This window comes from Chrysemys picta, chromosome 14 (genome assembly GCF_011386835.1).
Source record: "Chrysemys picta bellii isolate R12L10 chromosome 14, ASM1138683v2, whole genome shotgun sequence".
In the NCBI taxonomy this organism is placed as follows: Eukaryota; Metazoa; Chordata; order Testudines; family Emydidae; genus Chrysemys; species Chrysemys picta.
In genome coordinates, this window is record NC_088804.1 from 39,200,474 (window position 1) to 39,224,190 (window position 23,717).

At 48.8% G+C, this 23,717-nt stretch overlaps 1 protein-coding gene across 10 annotated transcripts in view; it reads right to left on the reverse strand.

Moving 5' to 3' along the window:
* Positions 1–48: 48 nt before the first annotated feature.
* The window catches only part of KIAA0513 (KIAA0513 ortholog), an 82,561-nt gene continuing 58,892 nt past the window's right edge, over positions 49–23,717 (reverse strand). For 6 of the 10 annotated variants that reach the window (XM_065567296.1, XM_065567297.1, XM_065567298.1 and 3 more), the window contains 8 exons: positions 22,043–22,250; positions 20,804–20,844; positions 20,124–20,211; positions 19,519–19,596; positions 11,354–11,383; positions 7,242–7,322; positions 6,160–6,254; positions 49–5,380 (listed from right to left, as the gene is read on the reverse strand). In XM_065567296.1, the coding sequence (XP_065423368.1) occupies positions 5,331–5,380; positions 6,160–6,254; positions 7,242–7,322; positions 11,354–11,383; positions 19,519–19,596; positions 20,124–20,211; positions 20,804–20,844; positions 22,043–22,250 (671 nt within the window). In that variant the 3' untranslated portion in view covers positions 49–5,330. The remainder of the gene's footprint in view (positions 5,381–6,159; positions 6,255–7,241; positions 7,323–11,353; positions 11,384–19,518; positions 19,597–20,123; positions 20,212–20,803; positions 20,845–22,042; positions 22,251–23,717) is intronic. The other 4 variants (XM_065567301.1, XM_065567302.1, XM_065567303.1 and 1 more) reach the window with 1 other exon arrangement.

Below are 23,717 nucleotides of genomic sequence, written 5' to 3' on the forward strand. Positions count from 1 at the left end.
GCAAACATTCTGTAACGTGGGGCAATACATTTAAACATTTTCTTTGCATTTATGTTAGTTTTTTTTAATTTTTATATTTTTTAGAAAAAATACACGTGCAAATAACATTTTCACTGCTAAACTTTTCTAGTGTTGGAAGAAAACAGCAGAATTCGGGAAAGGAAAAAATGAGAGAGATATTGAGATCAGACATACTGTACGCTACACTTTGACGATCATCCGCTACCAGCCAAGGGTGGAGCGTTCACTGCTGGAGCTGCCCCTATGTCCATCAACCCACCAATAAGCAGAATAAAATTCTAAGTGCAGGCTACATTCCCAGAGCAGTGATTTCTCCCCAAACAATACAATTCTAGGCTAATACAGCCCATACCACCAATCCTTGGGAAAGCGACAACCACTGAATTTTAGTTAGGCGATGCAACATTCAAATTCATCCCCCCTTTGGGAACCAGGATGGAGCAGAGTGTGTGCTCCCAGTTCTTTGGCCTGGCTTTCCCCCAAGTTCAGGACCACATTTGCACAATTACAGATAAGCACGTCCCACAGGAGTCCGCCCAGGGGTTAGGTACTAAAAGTAATGTGTACAATTGAGATGCTTGGCAATGCTGCACACTTCAGAGCAAGGGGCTCAACCCCTGTGTATTTGCACAGATCGGAACCCTTCTCATTCCACCTTGGAGGTTTGCAATCAGCCCTCGTGTGTCTCGAGAGATCTCAAAAGGGGAAAAACAGGCCAATTTGTCAAACTCTCTCTCCCAGGCTGAGCGCTGTCTTGGGGTGCTGGTCATCTCGGCTGGGGTTACTTTCCCTGACAGGCTAGCGAAGACGAGGGCCTTCATCACTTCTACTGCATCTCCAAGGTGAAATCTAAAACCAGCCTCCACAGCTTGAGCAACACAAACCTGGAACTGACTTTGCCAAAGCCCCTTCTCCATGCGGCCGGGAGGGGATTTTAGAATGGGTCTCGCCGCTGCCCCAACCCCCCGCTCATCACTGTATTTACTTTGGCTCAGATATGCAAGGCTCAGCCTATGCCAGAGACACTGACGCACATCAAAGTCAACTCATTTCTACTTGGATCTGGAGGGTAGCGCTGGGGCGCCTGGGGAAGGAAAAGCTACGTAGCAAAGCTCATTTCTGAAGCCTTAAGGCTGTCACAGTTTGATTGTTTTTTTAAACAGGTGCTGCAGCTCCCAAGGCCGGTAATTACGGGAAGGGTTTGACTCAGCAATTCCTTGCTACGGAGATGAATCTCAGGACATTAAAATCCTCATCGCGCCAACATGACCTTGCATGGTGCTGAGGGGCAGGAGGTTACCCCCGAAGACACAGCTTTGAAGAAGAAAGGGGGTAAAGTTCATAAACTAAAACAACTGATGGGAAAGGTCACCGGGGCTGGGGGCTCTGAGCCCGCTAGTGCTTACATACCTATGTGTGCAACTTTAATCATGTGATGTCAGTAGGTCTAGTCACTTGCTTAAAGTTTTGCTTATCGCTTGAGTGCTTTTGCTGGCCCTGGCTAGTGGGGTCTAGATCTCCCTCCAAACCAGCTGGCTGGTCCGCAGACAGTGGTCTCCTAACTTAACTTCAGCAGAGAACCAAGCCTCGCTTCCAGCAGAGCACTCTGGAGACCCTGGAGCCGAGGGGGAGTGGGGATGGAAGGTGACTGCTCCCAATCCAACAGCAAGCAAGGAGCTGACCTTTGCGTCCATATGCTGGACAGGCACAGGAGAGGAGATACAGCCCTATGAGTCAGGCTGGCCACCTGTCATGGATGGCCACTGGATCCAGGGTGTCTGCCTCTTTTCCAAGTGGGGACAAGCACCCTGCAACGCTGGCACGACTCCCCTCTTACCCCCTCCTTGGGTGTCTCCGAGCGAGAGAGAGGGGTTATTGGGAAGCATCTGCCAAGCTTTCTGGGAGAGCTGGGGCAGTCAGGCTCCCGCATTCCACAGGGGAGGGGAGTCTCAGGAGCCTCGCAAGAGAGCAGTGACCAGGGCCGTTCGCCCAGTATTCCCCGGCGGTGTACTTGGCACAAAGCAGCTCTGACCTGAAAGGGCTGAGGCAGGGGAGTGTGACAGTGGGCGAGTGCACTTGGCAACTGGGCTGTGGGTGTCAAGGGAGTTCGCTAGATAGCATGGGCAAAGAGAGGCGACTCTGGGAGCTGTGGGGAACACAGAGGGCTTTACTGCCTTGTGCTACTCAGCTGTTCCCACTTAATATTGCAAAAAAACCACCTCCTAGAGCACGTTCTCCTTAGACTGCTCTGGGATCTCTCTCATTTGCACTTAGTCGTGACTTCTGCCTTTTAACCCAGGACCGAAGCACGGACTTTTCCTATTAACGCATGATGAACAACAAGTCTTAGTAGTAAGTAACTGACGACAACATGGACACATCAAAACTGGCATGGATCAGAAGAGGCAGATCTACTGCATTTGCAATCTGCCCCAGAGCTCATGAACACCACAATATCTGGTCGCATATCCAACCCCAAATGCCGCTGCTTCCGACACGCCGAGGAGACTTTAGCACTTTTACAAACATCTACGTAGGACGTTTTTTTCATTTCCTGAGCATCAGTCTACGATTACTGGCTTGCTTTGGGGGCTAGGAAGAATCACACAGCACATTTAAAAATCTCAACATGACTGGGAATATTGGCAGAGAGGTCACTCACGATGTTAAATACCCTTCTATAGATTTAGGAAGTTACACTGCAGGGCCAACAAGTCAAGAGGCAGCATTAAAACAAACCTGCGACACTATGAATCTTACAGTACGTAACGGACAGCACAGAGCAGCCCCGGACAAACATCCCTTGAAACGCAGGCTCATGTAAACAGAGTTCAGCGACGATAATACTTTTGAGGGGACACAAAGCATTGAACACACACAGCAAAATGATCACCTGAACACCACAACACAAGCAGCATTTCATGTAGACAACTGCACGATTTCTATTGTAAATTAGTACTAGGCTGTAAATCCTCGCTTGACAGCCACCGAGCATGTGAAGGGGCTCAAAGCTTGCCTGCCTTTTGCATGTGTCTGTGCTCCACAGCCTTTAACATGGGCTTTCGACACGCCTTATGTTCCCACGGGAGAAGCAATCCCATTTCCCTTGCATAAGGCTTTTCTAGAAGAAATTCCAGCATTGATCTCTAAGGTCCCTGAGTTTTGCTACAAGGTTCTCATTTTTATCGAGCCATCTGCCCCTACCAAAAAAAAGGTTTATTAGTAAAGCCTACGGCCTCTTTTAAAGTCACCAACATTATACCTGGATAATTCTAGTCACTCCATCCCTCTCTAAACACTTGACACCCAAGCTTCACTGACGCACGCTGCATGCCACACTGGTAACAAGGGACCCAGAAAGAAATGAAAGTCTGTGTACTCTGCTCTACTGATTACAATATATCCAGGAGGCTGGAGTCACAAGGCCAGGAATAAAATGAGTATTTACAAAAGGCCATTTCAGGATGGCTCATGAAGCTGATTGGCATGGGAGGGGTCAGGAAGGAGAACGGAGGATGATTAAATTTGTGGGAAAATAATAAGATTAATATTTCGTTTCCACTTGGAACAAGAACAGCACGATCTGTAGCGTGGCACGCAGAAAGCCCAGAGGCCGAGTGACTCACTAGCACCTGCACTGGAAGTGTTATTTAAAAGTACAGACAGACGTGCATCAGTCCGGTCTGGTACGTCTGAAAAACTGGTGGCTGGAAGCGGTGGTTAACAGGAAAATGAACCTGGGTTTCTTTTGTACTGGGGCAAGTCACAAGGACAAACCATGCTCCAATCATTTCTGGTGTGTCTCCTGCCCCCGAGTTACTCCCCCATCTGGGGGCCAGACTCTCATCCCCTATATTTCCATGTCCAAGCCTTGAACTACACTCCATTGCTCCACCAAGCAAACGGAAATGGGGTGAAGCTCTAGGGGAGTGGGCAGCTGCCATTGCTGACCATCTCCTGGTGGGAAGGCGTCACTTGGAGGATTTTCAGAGCAATTTCGAATCTGCGAGAGGAAATGCACCATCTCTACCAACAGAACCCAAGCAAAGCAACCCCTTTCCTCCTCTCTCCAGCTGACGGCTGTGGACCACTACAGATTCCCCTGAACAAGGCTGCCACCAGTCTATCGGGCGTACTAAGGAAGTTCCTTTATTTGCCCTCATACTGAGATGTACACACTTCACCCGCTTTCCTTGAAGCGAATACAATAATGTTCTCAAAGGGTCACCGTGGAAGAATCTTTGTATTGAAGGAGGGGGGCTGGCTAGCCAGTTACTGCGTTGCTCTGACTGCAGCAGAAAGTTCTGCAGGAGTTTCTGCATGCCTGCCTATCGCCCAGACCAAGAGGGATGTTTTCAGATAACAAAATGCACTTTGACACAAAAATCAGACTACCTGCGGCTCCACAATCAGTCTCCTACCCTTTCCCAGAGCGGTCCCATCTGCCCAGATTTTGTCACTAAAGAATTCTCTCCCTCTCTAGCCCCAATAATGGAAGCAATCAACGTTTCCTTTGGAAGGGCTGTGCAAACTGCAAGGGCATCAGCCCATCTCACTGCAGAACAGTAGGTCAAACCAGATGATGGGACAGATCGCTCTGATCTCAAGGCTGGTTCTTATCGCAGCAGCTGCTAATCTGCCAGAGCAAAACGCAGGGTGCACCTGTTGTGGATAAGCTTCCAACGCACGACACACTACAAGGAGGGTACAACTCTTGATCTCTGAGCTGGGGGGCTTAGAGTCCTGTTTTCACCTGGATTAGCCACTGGGTACCAACCTTCTAAAGTAACAAGCACGCAGTGCTACCATTTAATTCCCACCCTTTACATCCAACCCCCCCACCCTGCCTAGAGTATCTCTTGACATCATCAGCTGTTGGCTACTGAAGCAGTCACATCAGGAAACAAAGTTTTCAGCAGCCTGGCCAGTGCAAGGCACCTCCTGGGTACCTGGGATACAGCAATCCTGCCCCTTCCCCGAGCCCACAAACACACAGGGATCTTGAGCAGTTACTCCATTTTACAGACAAAAACACCTCTTGGAATATTCGACTCGGACAATGTGACGGGGCTCAGGGACGAAGGAGCATCTGAAAAGGGTTGGTTTTGTTTGAGCTCCTATTTCTACGGGCTGCACGGCGCAGCTCTAAGGTTTGCTGACAATCATGCAGGTTTATTGTGGTGGTTTTACGTAGCCCATCTTCAGTTGCGGGTGGTCTCTGAGGAGGAAGAGTCGTCCTCCCACTCCGCACCCACACCCACTGCCGCGCCTCTCCGCCTCTCTCCAAACGCCGGACACGGGCCAGACGGCTATTCAGCAGCCATTTGCTCAATGTGATCAGTAAGTAGCTTGTTTTGCTCTGCAATGCAAAGAGAAAATGAGATTGAGAGGCCCCGGTTTAGCATTCTGCTAAGATGAAAGGAGGACGGTGGTACGCGCGTGTGGGGCAGATGCTGTCCTAAGGGTTCTGGGGGCAGAGACACAACTAGCAAGGTACCAGCATTTTTGTTTTTTATTTGGTTTAGAAACTACTGGATGGGGAGTTTCCCCAAGTGAGTCTTGAACTGTAAACAAACCAACGGTACACACGGCTAGATTGGGAGCTGCTGTGAAGTGGCATCTCTCCACTGGAATCACCCTGAGCTACATTAATTGACCTCAGCTGGGGATCCAACCCCATTGAAATCAACGGCATGGTGCCCATTTGCACCAGCTGGCTATCTGGCCCGATTTACTCCAATGAAGCTGCAGCAGTTCACACCAGCAGGGAATCTGGGACCATTAACTTCACTGGCACTTTAGCAATTGACCCCATCTGGGGGTCTGGCCCCATTGACTCCAATGGCGCTGCACTCCGAATCTGACCCACATGTACATTAAGAAACATGCCAGGCATTTCAGACCGCGTCGGTGAAAATACGGTGAAATAGTCTGAGTTTGCCAGAGATTAGGAGGAGCCAGTGCTCTTTGCTCAGGATCCCCACGGTATTTGACAGATACGCCCTCTCTTCCGCCATTGCAATTTGATTCTGCTGGCATGCGCCTGTCGCTGGGAATGGAAGCCAGCTTGGAAGTCAATTACCTCTCCACCAGCCATGTTCCCCTCCCTCCAGCGCACAGCCCCCGCGCTTGCCCTACCTTCATCCAGGTTGCCAATCACGGCCTGCTTCTTCAGGAAGTCGTTGCAGAGCTTCTTGCTCAGGCCAAACGCCAACATGTTGTGAGTGAAGGTGCTGGGGAAGAGGAGAGACACATGGCACGGGCACTGCCGAGTCTCTCTCACGAGAAACCCAGGCTGGACCACACCACTCCCCCCTCCCACTTCACTAACTAGCCAGTAGGGACGGGCCTAACCGCAGCGCTCGGCTCTGGAGCGCCCCAAAAGGCAGCGGTGTTGGGATCGGGCCTCCCTTACAGTTCGGGGGTTGGAAAAGGCGTCGGGGGTGTGTGTGTTGGGCATACCCCGCCCTTCCCATATTGCTACATGGGGCAGTGTCCTGGTCTGGAACAGGTGAAGCCCCCGGCTCTAGAGTTCAGCGTACACCCCCTGGTGGCTGCAAAGAGCCTCTCACCTTCCCCGCCAATCTGGGGGTGTCTGTTGAACTCTCCCCCTTCCCCACACCCGCTGCAGCCATCAAGGTAACCCCATTTCAGCCCCCACCTGACAAGAGTGACAAGGGCAAAGGGGCGGGTTCTTCCAATCCCAGTCCGAGCCATAGGCAAGAGGAACTTAGTGGATTTCTTCCTATCAAGGTGGGAGAATCCTTGTGTTTGCTCTTAGGAGGGGATAGGCATGAGGAAGAGGGGCTGGAAAACCCTGGACACTAGAATGCTGGTTCTGAGAATCTTTATATAGATTAAAAAAAACCCACTACAGCGTTTTCCATGAATGGACAATCTCAATACAGGAGTGACAGCATTTCCAGGACAGTGTTCGGCTCCACCACCGAAGCTGTTTAATCAAGGAAGGAAATGCCAACGGCCCAACAACCCCTTCGCTTTGGCGTCAGTCTGTTCGTCCCCTCAGACAGACTGAATTTCTGTCCTTCGTTATCAGAGACCCGACCCAAAGCCCTAAATCTGAATGCTCGGGCCCCGAGCCAAGCTTCACTGCTCTGTTCCCATCTCTTTTTATTGAGATTTTGTCCATGACGACAACGGACAGGCTCCTTCTGGCCACCCAGACGCAGGCGTTATCAGTCAATTAGCGCGTGCCTTACCCAAGCTGCCCAAAAGTGATGTTCTCGTTAAATCGTAGGCTGTCGTCACGCTCCTCCTGGGTCATGTGACACCACTTCTCCCTGCAACCACAGGAACAGATCTTGTAGCAGGAAGTCCCCGTGCAGCCTCCCCTCCCCACCCTCACATCCATCCAAACCCTGCTGGCTGCCGAGACCCAGCAGCAGGCTTGTAGGAACTGTGGAGCTGATGAATATATCAAGGCAGCCTGGAGGAGAGCACAGGTGCAGAACACCTGCCTCCATGCCCTGCTCTCTCTCTTCTGGGCAAACGGCTGAGCCGTCCCTAGGCTGGAGCTGGCAGACACCGCAGTGGTGAGGGAAATCTGCAGTGCCTTGCTTTATTGTACACGAAAACGAGTCCTTACGCTGATGACAAAAGGGAGAGCTTGACAGCAGGGACACATCAGCATGTGCCTTCCACACGCAGCTCTGAAATCTGCCTTTAATACCAGTTACTGGGGGTGGGTGCTGGGGGTTCACCGCCTGGAAGCAGCAGTCCCTGAAGGCAGTAGCATGAAGGTAAAGTATTCACCCACGTCTCAGGCTCAGTTTACATATCAGCCTGCGCTAGTTTAACTAAAGGGGATGGAGGGGCTTAATGGATTTATTTAAAGGAGTGTAACATCTGTGTTTAGGCCTGGTCGGCTTCTAAAAATTAGATCCACCCAGCTACATCGCTCGGGGCTGTGAAAAATTTCACGTCCTGTGCATCAAAACTGGTTTGCCTTAACCCCCACTGCTGACGCAGCTGGGTCGATGTAGCTACCACCTCTCGCGGAGGGGAAAAAACACTACCATGGACGTAGGAAGTGTCTACACTCTAGCGGCACAGCTCCCATGCCATGGCTGTGCTGCTGTGGCAGAGACATGGGCTTAGACCAGGACTCAGTCAAGGTTCACCCCACCTCCTAAAAAATAAGATGCAGAGAGATCTGGACTCCTAGATAACAAAAAACCAAGGGAAAAGGTGTCGGTTATGCCTCCTTTCCCATGGGCTGCAGTCACACGACTCAGGCAACTACCTTAATTACTATGCTGCGCTCCAGATTAGGCTGCATGGCGTGTCACACCGGGCCATTGTGAGCGAGGTCCGACAGGCTGTGTGGACTGGCAATCATCAAATAGAAGGGAGCTGACGAATCAATGGAGTTTGATTCGAGGGAGTTTGAAATGAGACAACAGTCCTCCCCTTGAGGAGTACGGAGGGCTCAGTACACAATGCTAGCCATGCAGCCTGCATTCTCCGAGGAATATTTTGAGCTAGAGGATACGGTCTCAACTTGCCTCCGGAGGTCTAGCAAGGTCACTGAAGTTTATTGCCACTGCAACTTCACTTTCAAAATAGTAAACCTTGAAAACGGGATCTACGTTTGTTGAATTCCCATTTGGGGGAACTGACAAAAGCCTTGAAATAATTAATACTCTGAAGTGCAAGCGCCGTGGCAGATGATACCCAACAGCACCGGCAGATCAGCACCTTTTGGACTGTATTTTGAGCTCTTTACCCAAGTCTGCATCCACTCCCTTCTCTCATTAGTGAGGAGCACTGAGAAAAACGGAGTGGATTGACAGATGCAATCACCTAGAATACACACCGCATTTGTGTTCTTGCCGAGCATTTCATTATCAGTGAACGCTACATTATTCCCAGGAGCTAGATGCATGTTTGACCATGAAACTAAATCAGCCTATTGTATTTCGGTCATAGCCAGCACCTTTTTTGTACGCTCCCTCTCACATATTGCCCATGAAAGGTTACTGTGTGCAATCAAAATTAAAACAGGAGGAGATTGTGGGGCTCCCCATACAGATGTTTTACTAGGGGGTCTTTCACAAAGCCACTATCATGCCAGGACACAAGTCATTCTAGGTATGTTCATTCCACTCATTTAATACATGCATATGGGGAAGACTAGAGGTCAGGGTTTCAGACAGCCCTCTACTGAACAGAGATCCGGTGGGGGGGTTATGTACAAGGTTCAAAAGAGGATAAAGAAAAGGGAAGGAAAAAGGAACAGGAAGAAGAAACAACAGAGGAGTGGCAAAAGGAGAATAAAAGGAACAGCACACGAACTTCCACTGCATGTTTAACTCGCCTGCACCTAACTGGAGTTGGAGGTGCTGCTTCAACTGGAAATAGATGGTGGCACTAGGGTATCTTTTCAGCAAATTCCATAGTGTAACCCTAACTAGAACAAGTGTTAATTCCTGCTGGGACTGGTGAACCGCCCTCGTTATCTCAGACTGCTCCCATGTAGGGCCCAATCCAGCAAGCCCTTCCTCGTATGTTCAGTTTTTGTTAGACAGCTTTGCAAGATTGGACCTAGAAACTGCAAGGGATTTAGCCGCTTCAGTGGAGTTTGTGTGGCCAAATTCTGTGCCATACTAGAAAGTTTAGGCGTACGTTTAAAAGCACAAAGTCTGTCAGGATCAGGTTCACTATAGCAACCAATATATGCACTAAATCTGAAGGCTGCCAAGGCGGGGAAAGAAAATCAGCAAGGTGCTTTAAACGCTGGAAGCAGAACTTTACAGATCTCACTGTCCCAGTTACAGAGGAAGCGTATTTAGGTTTTTCTGCTTTCTTCGTATATTCTTGCTGAGAGAAAACAACATCAAAGTGACCAAGGGAGATTCATGATGCTTCTAGGTCTGTTATTCAGAAATAACGTGTTTGCAAAGGAAAAAAAAATATGTCTCTACTTAAATACCTGGATCTTTATACTGGCACAAAAGGCCACTGTAGCGATCAATTTGTTTCTTCACTTAATCCCTATTAGAAGGGCACGTGGATTAAAGCTTTGACTATTATTTACAATGTACTAGGGAAAGGATATTTCTGCAAAATGAGCTTCTAAAATTCTAGCTCCTCAGCAGGGCAACAGGGATGTTGGACTACAGAGAACTCCAGGTTTGAGCAGGTACACGTCCAATTCTGGTCAGCAGTGTGATTTGTGATGCACGAGGGTTGAAATTCACCCCCTCTGCATGCAGAGGAGATGTACAAGGCCCTTGCATCAATTAAGTCCCATTTAGTCTAGGCCCCGTGCACGAGTAAATTTCACACCAGGCAACTAATTGAGCAGTGCTCTGCTTACACAAATTGAGTCGATTTCCTTCCCTAACAGACATCAGCTGCACTTTCAAGAACTTATCTGTGAGCTCCAAACAGTCCTTTTTTCAGGTAGGCTTTTTTTGTTGTCACTTAAAATGATTTGTTCCAGGATCAGACATCAAGATCTAAAAATTTTTTTTAAACCAAAGAATCTTTCCCCAGCCCCAAATTCCAGTTTGTTCTTGACTCTGATCCCCAGTAGATCGTTTCTTGAACTTGTAAAGCTCAAGAACATAACTCTCAACGCAACCTGCTAGCTTCCCCTCATGGGCACTTTTTTTTTTTAAACATAAGCCACGATTTAAAGAAAAATAAATAAATAAGAAGGCAAGATTGCAAACTGGCAAAACATCTTCACAACCTAAAGCAACAGCAGCGTTGGAAACGCACTAAGGCAGGGGATTGAATATACCTTGATTCAGCACCGCACAGGAGTCAGGAACTGAACGCGAAAAAAGCAATGCTCACCAGACCACACCATTTCACAGAGTCAGTAGCAAAGGAAAAAATAAAATAAGGAAGAGAGGATAGAATGACATTCCCCCCCTGTATGCTAGGAGACTCAGTTTGTGTCCAAAAACTGCCCATGAAACTGGAGCATCGCACAGCTGCCAGTGTGTGAAGTGGCACAAGAGAACAGAAGTACAAACCATCAACTGCTCTATCCATCACGGAGCTAGTTCATTACTGAGAGACCTCAATGCAGCGGCCCGTGATTAAGTTTGGTTTTAAAATCCACCAGATCGAAGGATTATGGATATAATTGCTTCCAGTTTTCTTCTAGTCTCACCGATAGCACTGTCCCCATTTCCTGAAGGTGGAGCCAGATCTGAATTTGTGCCCATTTCTCATTTGAGCAGGTGGTATTTCTGAGCCCAGCCTGCATCCGAGACATTTTACCATGGTGGCAAAGTTTGGACCTGAAGTGAGTCAATGCTACTGTAAAAATGCAACAAAGTAATGCGGACAGACACACCTCTTTTCCTCTTCCTCTCCAGTGTTCCCTCTGGAGTGGCAGCAGAAACAGGGTCAACAAAGGTTACATGTTAAAGATCATGCAAGATATATGGATGGAGAAAAAGAGAAGAACAGATGAAAGAAAGAAAGTCATTATAGGCAGAGAGAAGAAAAAAGGATTTTTGTTATTTTTCTTTCCCCCTTGCAGGAAAATCGCCTTCCCAGTGATCTCAACTCTTCTCCTGTTCTTCCAAAGCAATTACCAAGTATGAAACCAAACATTTCTACTACACGCCCCCAGCCACCCTGGGGAAGGACTTTAGGCAGTTGTTGCTTTAGGGATTTTCCTCCTGCAGAGGGCTGCGAAGAGAGAGATACAAACCCAGCTCGGTAAGAAAAGGTGTTCACAAAAGCAGACTCTCTCCTGGAGGCCTTTAAGAAAAGGAAGGACAGGGGAAGGTGTCTCACTGCAGGGACCTAGTGTGTCTTTCTAGCCTGGTCAGAGGGGGTCAGTGACTGCTGGGCACACTCAATGACTGCGTCTCAGGAGCAGGTGAACAGTTCAATGGGAAGCTCCCATCTATAAAGCAGGGTTGGAGTTGAACACTGAAAGGGACCAGTCTTTGGACAGAAGATGAGTTTCTCATCACCTTTAATCCCAGAGGGCCAAAGGTCAAGGTCCTTAACTCAGAAACTCCCATCAGCTTCAACGAGAGTCTGCCGCGGGGTACGTCTACACTTGGAGCTGGAGGTGTGATTCCCGGATGAGTGAAGCTGCAGCAGCACGAGCTGCGGGATGAGCTAGCCGGCTTGAGTATGTACCTAGGGTCTCTGACGGGCATGTACTTGCAGTGGCTAACCCGTCCCGCTGCTCACACTGCCATGGCTACCTTCTATTTTTAGCATGGTAGCTTGGTGAGAGCTAGCGTGTGTTTATCTCCTCAAGCTGAGAATTGCAACCCCAGCTCCATGTATAGACATACCTCAGTCAGGACTTCAGTGTAGGCCAAACCCTAGCGAGTAACCAGGAGACCAGAACCCATTCTAAACCAATGCTGAGAAAATGAACAACATCAGGATAGCGGCTTCTCTTTGCCAAGCCAAACCCTAACCGAGGCACTGAAACTGTCGCTACCAAGGAATGCAATGGACTAGTTTAAGCCCTTTTCATGCTAATGCACTGGAGACCATACAAGGAGCTATACAATATGGTGAGAGACTTGGTCTGAGCACTGGACTGGGAGCCAGGAGCTTGCAGGTTCTAATCCCCTCCCCGACACACTCACTTCCCTCCATCTCAGTCACCCCATCTGTACCACGGGGATGAGAATGCTTGCCTGCCTCCAGGGAGCTGCAAAGATTAATGTTTGTAAAATGCTTTGAGAATGAAGAGCCCAAGGTGTTATAAAATGAACCTCGTGGTGCCTACAGAAATGCAGCTATGATCTTTAAAGCACAGAGATCTTTAGAAACAGACCCCCACACCACAGGCCAGAAGGGCTGTAAATCCGGAAGGGGTTTACATCTGCATGCGACTTTTGCACGAAGCCCCTCTGCAGCTCTGGGGAAAAGGATAGAAGGCCAGGGCCTGCTTTGATTGCTCAGATTCAATACTCCATCACCATTATATGAAAGGAAGCTGCAGCATCAGTGTCACGATCCCCTTTGCAATCCATTGCACGTGAGAAGCTGGAGGCATTAATCCCGTAGGAGAAACCCTTAAATACATACATGCTCCTGCATTAATGATCACAGCTGGAAGACACTGCAGGTTCCTAGAACTGGTATTTATCACTGGCTGCTATGATAAGAAGCTGCTGGTGAATCTCTTCTTGCAGGTATGAACCCGATTTTCATCTCATTCCTCTCTATGAAGCAGTGAGCGCCATGTCTGCATGGCGCCTTACCTTGCACCCACATGGAGCAGGCAGAGCTGGAACCAAGCCTGTTGCTTCGCCCCCTGATTTCTAACTTTAAACGACTTGCAGTGGTTTTATTTTATTTGCAGAGACCAGGGCCGGCTCCAGGGTTTTGGCCGCCCCAAGCAGCCAAAACAAAACAAAAAAAGCCACGATCGCGATTTGCGGCAGCAATTCGGCGGGAGGTCTTTCACCTCCAGGCGGAGTGAGGGACCGTCCGCTGAATTGCCACCGAATACCTGGACATGCCACTCCTCTCTGGAGCGGCCGCCCCAAGCACCTGCTTGAGAAGCTGGTGCCTGGCGCCGGCCCTGGCAGAGACTGTGCCGTCCCTGTCTGAAGGGCTGGGATCAGCAGATCTGGCTGTCTCAGAGCTCTGCCAGGACCAAGGTGTCTCAGCAGTTTGCATGCTAAATTTTGGAAACTGTGGTCATGTGCAATGTGATCCTGGCAACCACTTGTTTTTGCAAGGCGTTGATCAGCCAACTGCACATCTGCAGCATGTACACGGTCAACTACAGCAGAGCCTGGATAGAGAATGGGATCCAATTTAGGAACACACAAAATTCTTTTCCAAGACAAGAAACTCACGTGCAATGCTCAGTCTGCTGCATGAGTTCACCTGTTGGGGGCTTTGGATATAAAATGGATCCTTTTCTTTTCAAAAGGAAGAAAACCCAGCTTGTCAGCTTTTATATTTTAACTATATTCATTGATTCATAGATTTTAAGGCCAGACAGGACCATTTGATCATCTAGCCTGATCTGCGCATATTGCAGGCTATTCAATTTCACCCAGTTACTCTTATGTTCAACCAAACAACTTGCATTTGGCTAAAGTTTACCCTCTGGAAAGGTTTCCACTTTCACTGGAAGACACCCAGAGATGCAGTAATCATCACTTCCCTCGGTAGTTTGTTCCCATGGTAAATCTGTTAAAAATTTGTGCCTAATTTCCATTTTGAATTTGTCAGGCTGCAGCGTCCAGCCATTAGGCCTTTCTCTACTGGATTAAAGAGCCCTGTGGCACCCAGGAAGGCATTTTATACACTGTAATCAAGTCATCTCAATCTTCTTTGTGATCAGCTAGACAGACTGATCTCTAAGTCTTACCGCAAGGCATTTTCTTCAGCCGTTGATTCTTTATGAGACTGTTTTCTGCACCGTCTCCAATTTTTTCAACATCCTTTTTAAAATGCAATCATGATTGTGTGCGGCATTCCAGTATCGGTCTCATCAGTGCCAGATAGAGAGAGAAAATCACATCCCCACAGCTACTCTCTACTCCCGTTTATACACCCATGGATAGCAGCAGCCCTTTTTGCCAGAGCACTGGGAACTCATGTTCAGTGGCTTATCCACTCTGACCCAGAAATCCTTTTCTGAGTCACTGCTTTCCGGGATACATTCCCCCATTCCGCAGGTCTGGCCTGTATCCCTTGTTCCTAGACTTTGCATTTGGCTGTATTAACACACATTTGGTTTGAATGGGCCCAGTTTACCAACTGATCCAGATCTCTCTGTATAACTGCCCTCTCCTCATCCGTATTTATCTCTGCTAATCTTTCTGTCATCTGCACATTTTATCAGCAGTGATTTGATATTTATTGCTAGATCATTGATAAAAATATTGAATAGTATCAAGCCTAGTACCGCTGCCTGAGGAACGCCACTAGAAACACACCTTCTCAATGAGTCCTCACTGACAGCTGGTTTATGAGATCTGTCAGTCAGTTCTTAATTATTTCATTTGTGCTCCATTGTTATTGCATAGTGATAATTTATTAATCAGAATATCATGTAGTACTACATCAAACGCCTTACAAAAGCCTAAATGTATTATCATCTATGCATCTGAAGAAGTGAGGTTCTTACCCACGAAAGCTTATGCTCCCAGTACTTCTGTTAGTCTCAAAGGTGCCACAGGACTCTCTGTTGCTCATTATCTATGCAGTTATCTTTATCAACCAAACTTGTAATCTCATCAACGAATGAAATCAGGTTTGTTTGACAAGATCTATTTCCCATGAAATCATGCTGACTGGCATTAATTATATTCCTATCTTTTAATTCAATTCCATATCAACTTTTACATTATTTTGTCTCTGACTGATACCAGGTTAATTGGCCTGACCTGGGTCTTCGTGCTTGCCCTTTTTGAATACTGACACAACATTAGCATTCTCTCCATCTTTTGGAATTTCCCTGATATTACAGTGTTTATTAAAAATCGAACATCATCAACAGGCCAGAAATCTCCTCAGCCAACTCTTTTAGGACTCTTGGGTGAAGTTATCTGGACCTGCCGATTGAAATATGTTTATGACTATGAGATGATGTTTAGCATCCTCCTCAGTCGCTAATGGAGCGGAAATAACTTTATCCTGCTGTCTGTCTGATTTGGGAATTTTCTTTTGATTACCGTCATCAGCCTAGGACTTATCTTGAAGTTTTCAGTGACAAAACTACTGCTCATAACTATAACCATGGGGTATGTTAACAGCATACCAAAGCTGCTTATGACAGACACCACGTTCACCAGGGGAATCTCAGCCCCCAGGAGATGTGGGTAACACTAGAAGGTTCCTTTACAGCAAAGTTTTGGTAGCAGAGTTTAGCATAACATTTGCGGAGCAGTGAGAATGAAGAGCTGGGTCTCCCAAAGGGTGACTAAGTTAATTCCAATAGGGGGATGACCTCTCTACTGGGGGCAAATTAACAAGGACTGCAGAGAAGCGACCCCTTTAAAAACAACTATGGGGACAAATTAGGACGACCAAGCACAGCAGAGAAGAGTTTCCAAGGAGCTTTAGACTCAAGATTCAATCCATTACCTCTGGATTCCTGTCTACAAACAGGAATGAGTGTCAAATGCACCTCTGGTGTAAGCAGGTGTAATGCATTCCCATTGAGTACCGCACCTGCATACTTCAGGGCTCAATTTTGGCTTAAGTACTAGAAAAAGGGCCTTCACGCTATCACTTATGTCTTGAACAGTCTCTAACTGATACCACAGACCAGGCAAAGTCATTCTTGCCTTATCCCAAGTCGGCAATTTACCCTGCTTTCACATACCCCGGCGGAGTCTCTGAATGATGCACACATTCCTGCAAAGCTGCTGAAACCCTGGAGACCCTTCGTCACAGCTGTGTGCATGGGGAGGGAGATGGAAGTGTTAACAATGCTACAAATCTGTAGCAGGAATTGGCCCAGTCTGAGGCTTAATGATGCCACAAAAAGCCTTGGTGCAATACATACCAAGAGTGCAACTTACATCCCTCCCCACAACAGCCAAACCAGAAGGGCGGCAAGGGTGTGTGTGTGTGTGTGTGTGTGTGTGTGTGTGTGTGTGTGAGAGTGAGTGTGAGTGTGAGTGTGTCTAGGTACCAGTGACAGCACACATGGAAACACCCCACAGTACCCAGGCACAGACTGACTGGGAGCAGAGTGTGTGTGTGTGTGTGAGTGTGAGTGTGTGTGTGTCTAGGTACCAGTGACAGCACACATGGAAACACCCCACAGTACCCAGGCACAGACTGACTGGGAGCAGAGTTTATGGCCCACCTCGCAGTTGCCTTCTGACTAAGGTCAGGCACTAAAATACTGCGTCCATTTCTTAACATTTGACTTCTACAGCAGACTGAGCCCTTCATTCCTCAGGAAGGGGAAATGCTTCGCAAACTACACACGTGCACCAGAGAAATGCACGCAGCTCTGGGGTGGGCACCGCATGCTCCATAACAGGGCGGGGAGATGTGCCAGCAGGGGCCATTTAGGCTAAGACAGTAGGACAAACCATTCCTCTCCCATGAATTAGCATCCTGCCTGTGGGGCGTGGCCACAGGGGGTTAACGGTTTCACCCCCAATGAGCACAGTACTCACTGTACACATGCCATGGAAGGATGAGGAGCTGAAACAAGATTTGAAACTGCAGTTCCAGGGGGAATCTTGGAATTTCCAGCCTGAGGCTTAGATTCCCGAGCGCCTCCCTCCTCCCCCCCCAGCCAGCACGAACCTGACTATACCATGGCCAATCACCCGCTGGGTGCCAGGTCTGAATGAAGGGATATTGATATGGAAGGGTTCAGACCAGCGCAGAATGTTACTCTGAGTCTAGAGGGCTTCCCCTGGCCTTCCTTGGAGCTGCTAAAACAAACCACGGCGATGCTTTCTGTGGATTTAGGACTGTCCTTTAATTAAAGCTAAAAGGTAAGCCACTGAACCTGATATTTTCACAGTGTCCCAAAGCGAGTTGCAGGACGCTACTCATTTTAAATCTGCTCTTGATATTTTCAAGCTGTGCCCAGGCTCACGTTATGCAGTTGGCCTTTCCTACCTTCCCAACGGTGCCACACGAGACATTGCAGCTTTTCAAAACCTCGGCAATATTTGCCATACCCTGGCCACAGCTGAGAAAACGTATTTATTACAAATGTGTTTTGTTTTTGCAGACAAGGAAAATCAGCCATCCGGTTAGCTCAGAAAGGCATTCTCATCACAGAGCAGCTGCCAAAGGCACATGACCTTGCGGGACATTTGCTCCTGCTAATTTCATGCTTCATAAATGCAAGTTGTATTAACGTTCAGTAGGATCTTCCATTGGTTTGTGTTTAAAAAATACTGAAAACATGCCAGTCTTTTCCGGTCCATCAGGGCACTTCACATCTGGTAAGTAGCTGAGTCCTAGATTTTGGCATTTTTCAACCACAGATCTCAAAGCACTCTACAAAGGTAAGGAAGCATTGTCCCCATTTCACAGGTATGGAAACTGTGGCAAAGAGCTGATTCGCCCAAGGTCACACACTGAGTCAGTGGAAGAGCAGGAACAGAAGCCAGGTCTCCTGACTCCCAATCCAGTGCCTTATGCACATCACCATGCTATCTTTCTTAAAGGGACACTGTCAGGTTAAAACCAATTTCTTTTAAAGTAAGTGACCCACCCTCTGTTATAAGCAACATTTCAGAATACTAAGTCAGAGAGAATTTTAAAACCCAAATTGATTCCTCACCACTTATGAAGCTTATTTCAACATTTAATTCAGTAACTTGAAAGGTCAATTTCACTTCTCTTTTGAGTCCATCTAATTTCTACTTCTCCTCTGCCTGTACCATGCTGCCGCCACCCTTTCACAACACTACAGAGGATTTTGCAATCCTAGCAATGAAACCTCCCATATAATTTTATCATTTCCCTGCAAGGTCTCTATTAACACAGCTCTCGTATGACTTGCATTTAAAAAAAAAAAAACAGACAAAAAACCCCTACTAGATTTTGGACCCAAGCTCTGCGACTGTGTCCCTTTAAAAGCAACTAAAAACAAGAAAATCTTTGAGATCCCAAATCCTCAACAAGATAAATGTCTAGATTTAAATGACACGTGTATCTATATTCAAAAAGAACACTGGAAAATGTATTCTTTCCTTTGCTTAGCTGCCTAGACCCAAGCTCAGGGTTCTACTTCCATAGCAGCCCTAATCAAACACCCAAGGCAGAGCGTTTCCCTGCAATCTGCTTCTGTTTCGGTAGATCAGGTCAATAGCAGCAGGACCTTGGGTTCAGGTCTTGGCAGATAGGTAAAAGGAGACTGATCATCATCTATTTGCTATACAAACGTAGCTATTTTGGAGAGATGATTTCAGTGGATTTCTCCTGCCCCAAAGGCACACGGCCTCTATAACATCGATGGTAACTGCACAGCTGAACCCCTCTAAGCCTATGGTAACCAAGCCCCTCAATGTTATTTGATCACAACTTTCTGTGATCGAATAGAAGCTGCCTTAGATGCTCTCCTATGAAATTGCAACCTCTGCGAAGCGCTGATCCCCACCCCTGCAAGTTCTAATGGCCGGGGCTGCACTGCAAGGACCAGCCCTTTCCAACAGCTACTATGCAATAGAGGCAGCCTCACTATGCACTGTACCCAATGCAGAGAAAGGGCCTTCAGAAAGAAGGCCTGGAGGAGGGGACAGGCTCCATTCACCATACTCCTCCCCCATAACGCTCCACCCAGGATTCCAAGCTCTCGGACCGTCATGCAGTTAGTTCTAGAATTAGCCATGGCAATTGCCTTCGCAGTGCAGCAGGATTTAAACAGCTTTCAGCTGGGCGGATTTCTCAGCAAACAGCTGCAGCGGGACGGGTCTAACCTGTCATCTCCACTGTTGGTGGGGCTGAGGAGTTTGAGGGTGAAACATGGGCTGTTTTCCCCTTGCCTTCCAGCCCTCCCTTGCCAAAGGCAGCCAGGATTTCATGTTCACGCCCTACCTGGTGGTGGGAGATCTCTTCCTCCTCTCGCAATGGACAGCATCGAAAAAGGCTGCGTTCCAAAATCTCAGGGTGTGCCTGCAAAACAGGGAGAAGGCATTGGAGACGGCGCGTTGCACAGGAGAGCACGGCCGCCACCCCAGCAGCACCTCCGAGCGACTGCGGGGCACTTGTGCACGTACACGGGTGCCCTCCCCATAGATCCAGCCTTTGGCTTCTATGCACACAGCATGCAGCAAAGAGAAGTCGGCTTTACTGAGTTGTTAATTCCTGGTTTTGAGGGGGGGTTTGATCAGTGGCTGCGTTGACAGATCTCATCATTTGGAGGGTGGGGGTGGGCAAGGGGAAGGCAGAGTCAACTCTGCATGTGCAAAGAGTAGAATACTTGGATCAGGCACATGGCTGAGTTATGGGGAACGGCAGCACGTCACTCGGCCAGCATGGCAGGACCAGCTCTGGGCACTGTTCTCTGAGTCGCTCAGGGCCGGGGTTCCCCCTCATACTGCTGGTGCTGGGCAAGTGGATGCTAATGCCAGCTGACTCAGAGGTACCAGGCACAGCTGGGCCCCGGGGGCTGCAGCGGAAGGCGGATAACCAGTCTTTACCAGATAGGCTGCTGCTTCAGGTGCATATATAAATAGATCTTCTCTCCCTTCTTCTCCTCCTCCTCCTCCTCGGGGCTGTACAAGGAAACTGTCGGGAAGCAGAGTTGCACATCAAGGCTGTGAGGCGGCTGATCTGTACGAACACAAACTGGCACTGCTAAGCCACTCACCCCCCCACCAAGCAGTCACCCCGAGGTATCGAGGGAAAAAAAATCAACTCAGACCATCCCTAGTGGGCGGAGAGAAAAGCAGCGCTGCTTCGTTTTTCCTCCTCAGGCTGCTGCTTGAACTAGAGGAGCTGGTCCATTAGCTCAGAGGCAGGAGCCGACACAAACCTCTATACAGGGAAGGACGACAACACAACACCACAAAGCACCACACTGCGTGCGTGCAGGTTACATTCAGCATCCACGGGATGCTGCTATGGAACGGGAGATGCTACTGCTCTGAACAATGGATTGGAAAAACGTCCTCTGGTTTCACTGCAGCTTCCTTAGGTGCCCCTGCAAACTGCACTGAGAAGTTGTCAGTCATTCCCTATGGCGATTTCACTCTCCCGGTCACTTTACGTGATGCTGGCTATGCCGGGGCATTTCACACCGTGTCTGCCCCCTGAACCCCACCCTAAGGTCCTGGGGATCCCTTTGCTAAAGCCATTGATTTGCGGCCGCGCTGCTTACCTGTCTTCTGCAGCTTCTCCTTCGGTTTGTCTTCCCCTTCCCTACAGCAAAGAAACCGTGCCAGTCAGCTCCTCCCTCTCAGATCCCCCTCCTATCAGCCCACATAATTAAGCCATTCAGCCTGCTGGCATCCACCTCCCCCATCACAGCCACTGGGGCGAGACGCAGTGGTGAGACACAAGAGGCTGACCGAGGTGCTAGCCATGGCCAACGTACATTGGAGCCCTTGGGAGAGTTTCACCCAATAACTTCATGCCCACGCAGACTATTTCCCCGTAATGTCTCCGGTGCTTTGCAGCCACACTTTCCTCTCAGGAGTGGGCAAGCATATTATCCCCATTCTGCAGATAGGGAAACCAAGGCACAGGGAGGCTGGCTGATTTGCCCAAGGTCACCCAGGAAGTGCAATCCAGCTCTCCCAACTTCCAGTCCCATGACTAACCATTAGAGAACATTCCAGCTCTGGAATCACCACCCTTGCAGAGTTGGGGCGCTCAGTCGGAAAGCCCCTGGAAGGTTGTTACCCTTCTCTCTGCATTGGGCATTCTCACACTCTCTCACTGAGGGAGCCACATCTAAATGGAGAGGGTGTCTTGGGGACACCTGCACGCCCATTTGTGATCACACAGGCCACCTTCCCTCCGGCTCCCATTGGTGGTCAAACATCGCCTTCCTGGCGTTTAGTGCATTTGTAGTTTAATGAACTTTACAGGCTGGAAATGAGGCGCAGCAACCAGCGGCATGTGGCCTGCCAAATCTCTTCCGCACATCGGCACGTTCTCTCTGGGCTGCTGATGGTCCACGGAGCAGTTTGGGAACCACTGCTCTACGCCCAAAGAAATCCAGCTCCGGTGACCACCTGTCTCAGCACAGATAGGGACAGACATGTAGGCCTCGCTAGGAAGCCCACGTAATGCTAAGAGCTACAACTGGAGAGCCTGAATTAGCTCTCAGATCTAGGGGCCTTGTGCTGGATGGAATCATACCTATCCATGTGTCTGTCTCACGCTCTAGTGACTGCAGAGCTGGGTGCACGTGCTATAGGGGAGATAAAGCCCTGACAGGTAACGGAGACCCTCCTTTAGCCACCTGAGTAGAGGCACCTGCTTTCAGAGCAGGAGGTCGCCTGTTCTACCCCAGATAGCACGCGCTGAGGGATGAAGGGCACAACCCGTTTGTCTAGCCCACAGCACACGTCCCCTACACAGGGCGTCAGAGCACTGCTGGAGCAATACTCACTCGCTTTTCTTGCCCGTGGGTCCCTTGAGCTTGGTTTCCAGCCCCCCGAAGAAGCCCTTCACATTCTCAGTCTTCGCTGACGTGTTCTTCAAGAGTCGCTCGGCAATGTCTTTCTTCTCAGCCAGCCAGCTGTTTGCCGACTTCAGGTACGAGTCGATGCTCCCCATGGGCTTCTCCCTAGCCTCTGAGGGCAGCGCCTGGGCTTTACCTACAAGAGAAACAGGAGGTTTCTAGAAATGGCTCTTTTAAGGGATCCCAGGATATCTAAATCTAGGCTGCTCCCTACCGCAAAGACGGCTGCATGGCTTTAGCTACAAGCGCCTCAAGTACTTACTCCTAGAAAGGTTACAAAGACACCAGGTTTTAGCCACACGGAGACTAAACCAACACCACAAGGCTTTACAAGGCAAATCCCCTGTGTCAGCATCTCCGTCTCTCCAGGATGCATCCTTCGCTTTAAAGCCAACAGCGTGTGCATGATGGCCAGCATCTCCTGAACCAACAGGTGGTGCAAGACAGACAGCTGAGGGGTTTGGCATCCTCATAGCTAGAGAGCAGAGAGATTCTCTTGGCTGCTGCAAGGACAGTCAGAGGGGGACCAGTCACTCGGGACGTCACTGGTCTGAGATCTAGAGCAGTGGTTCTCAACCATTCCAGACGACTGTGACCCTTTCAGGAGTCTGATTTGTCTTGCAGACCCCCAAGTTCCACCTCACTTAAAAACTTGGGCTTCAGCTTCAGCCCTGAGTGGTGGGGCTCGGGCTTTGGCTTTCTGCCCTGGGCCCCAGCGAGTCTAACACAAGCCCTGGCGACCCCATTAAAACCAACTCGCCCACAGTTTGAGAACCGCTGATCTAGTATATAGAGCAGTATAAACAAGTCATTGTAGGAAATTTCAGTTTGCGTTGACTTCACTAGTGCTTGTTAGGTAGCCTGTTGTAAAACTAGGCAAATATCTAGATGAGTTGATGTGCCCCCAGAAGACCTCTGCGTACTCCCAGGGGTACGGGTACCCCTGGTTGAGAACCACTGTTCTAGAGGAAAACTCTTCCCAGCAACCGACCGGATATTTTACGAATGCCATTTCCCACTGCATTCACCAAGTCTCTTACTCTCCAGCCCCCACATTGCTCTGGGTCTCCCATTAGGTTACCCATCTATTTCCTTTAGTCCTTTGGGACCAACTAATCACCGCCTCACTGTGCTACGAGGCCGCATCAGCCCAGCTCCACTCGCTGACTCCCCAAGACAGTTTAATAGTATTCCCTCGCTGGCAGCGGGACAGGAACGGCGAGTCAGAGAAACTCAGCAATTAAAAGACGCTGGCCCCAGTCATTAAAAAAAAAAAAAAAAGCTGTCACTGGACATTGATTTCTTATTTGAAAAGCTCCAAGCTCAGCAGAATCAGAGGAGCCCGGGTTCCTAACAGGGGGAATCTTTGAGCCTCACGAGTCCGTTTTAACCTGAGCTCACAAACTTTGAAATGAAGTAAACTCAATCGCGCAGCACTGCCATGACCCCCTCACGCTGTGCTGAGCTGATAACACGGGCCTTAGAACGGCTGCATTTCCTGGCCGAGAACACGGGAACAGGGACCCTCTAATAATAAAGGAGAGATGTTTAGAACAGCCGGATTCCCCTTCTACTGCAGCTAGAGAAAGCATGCGCCGCAGAC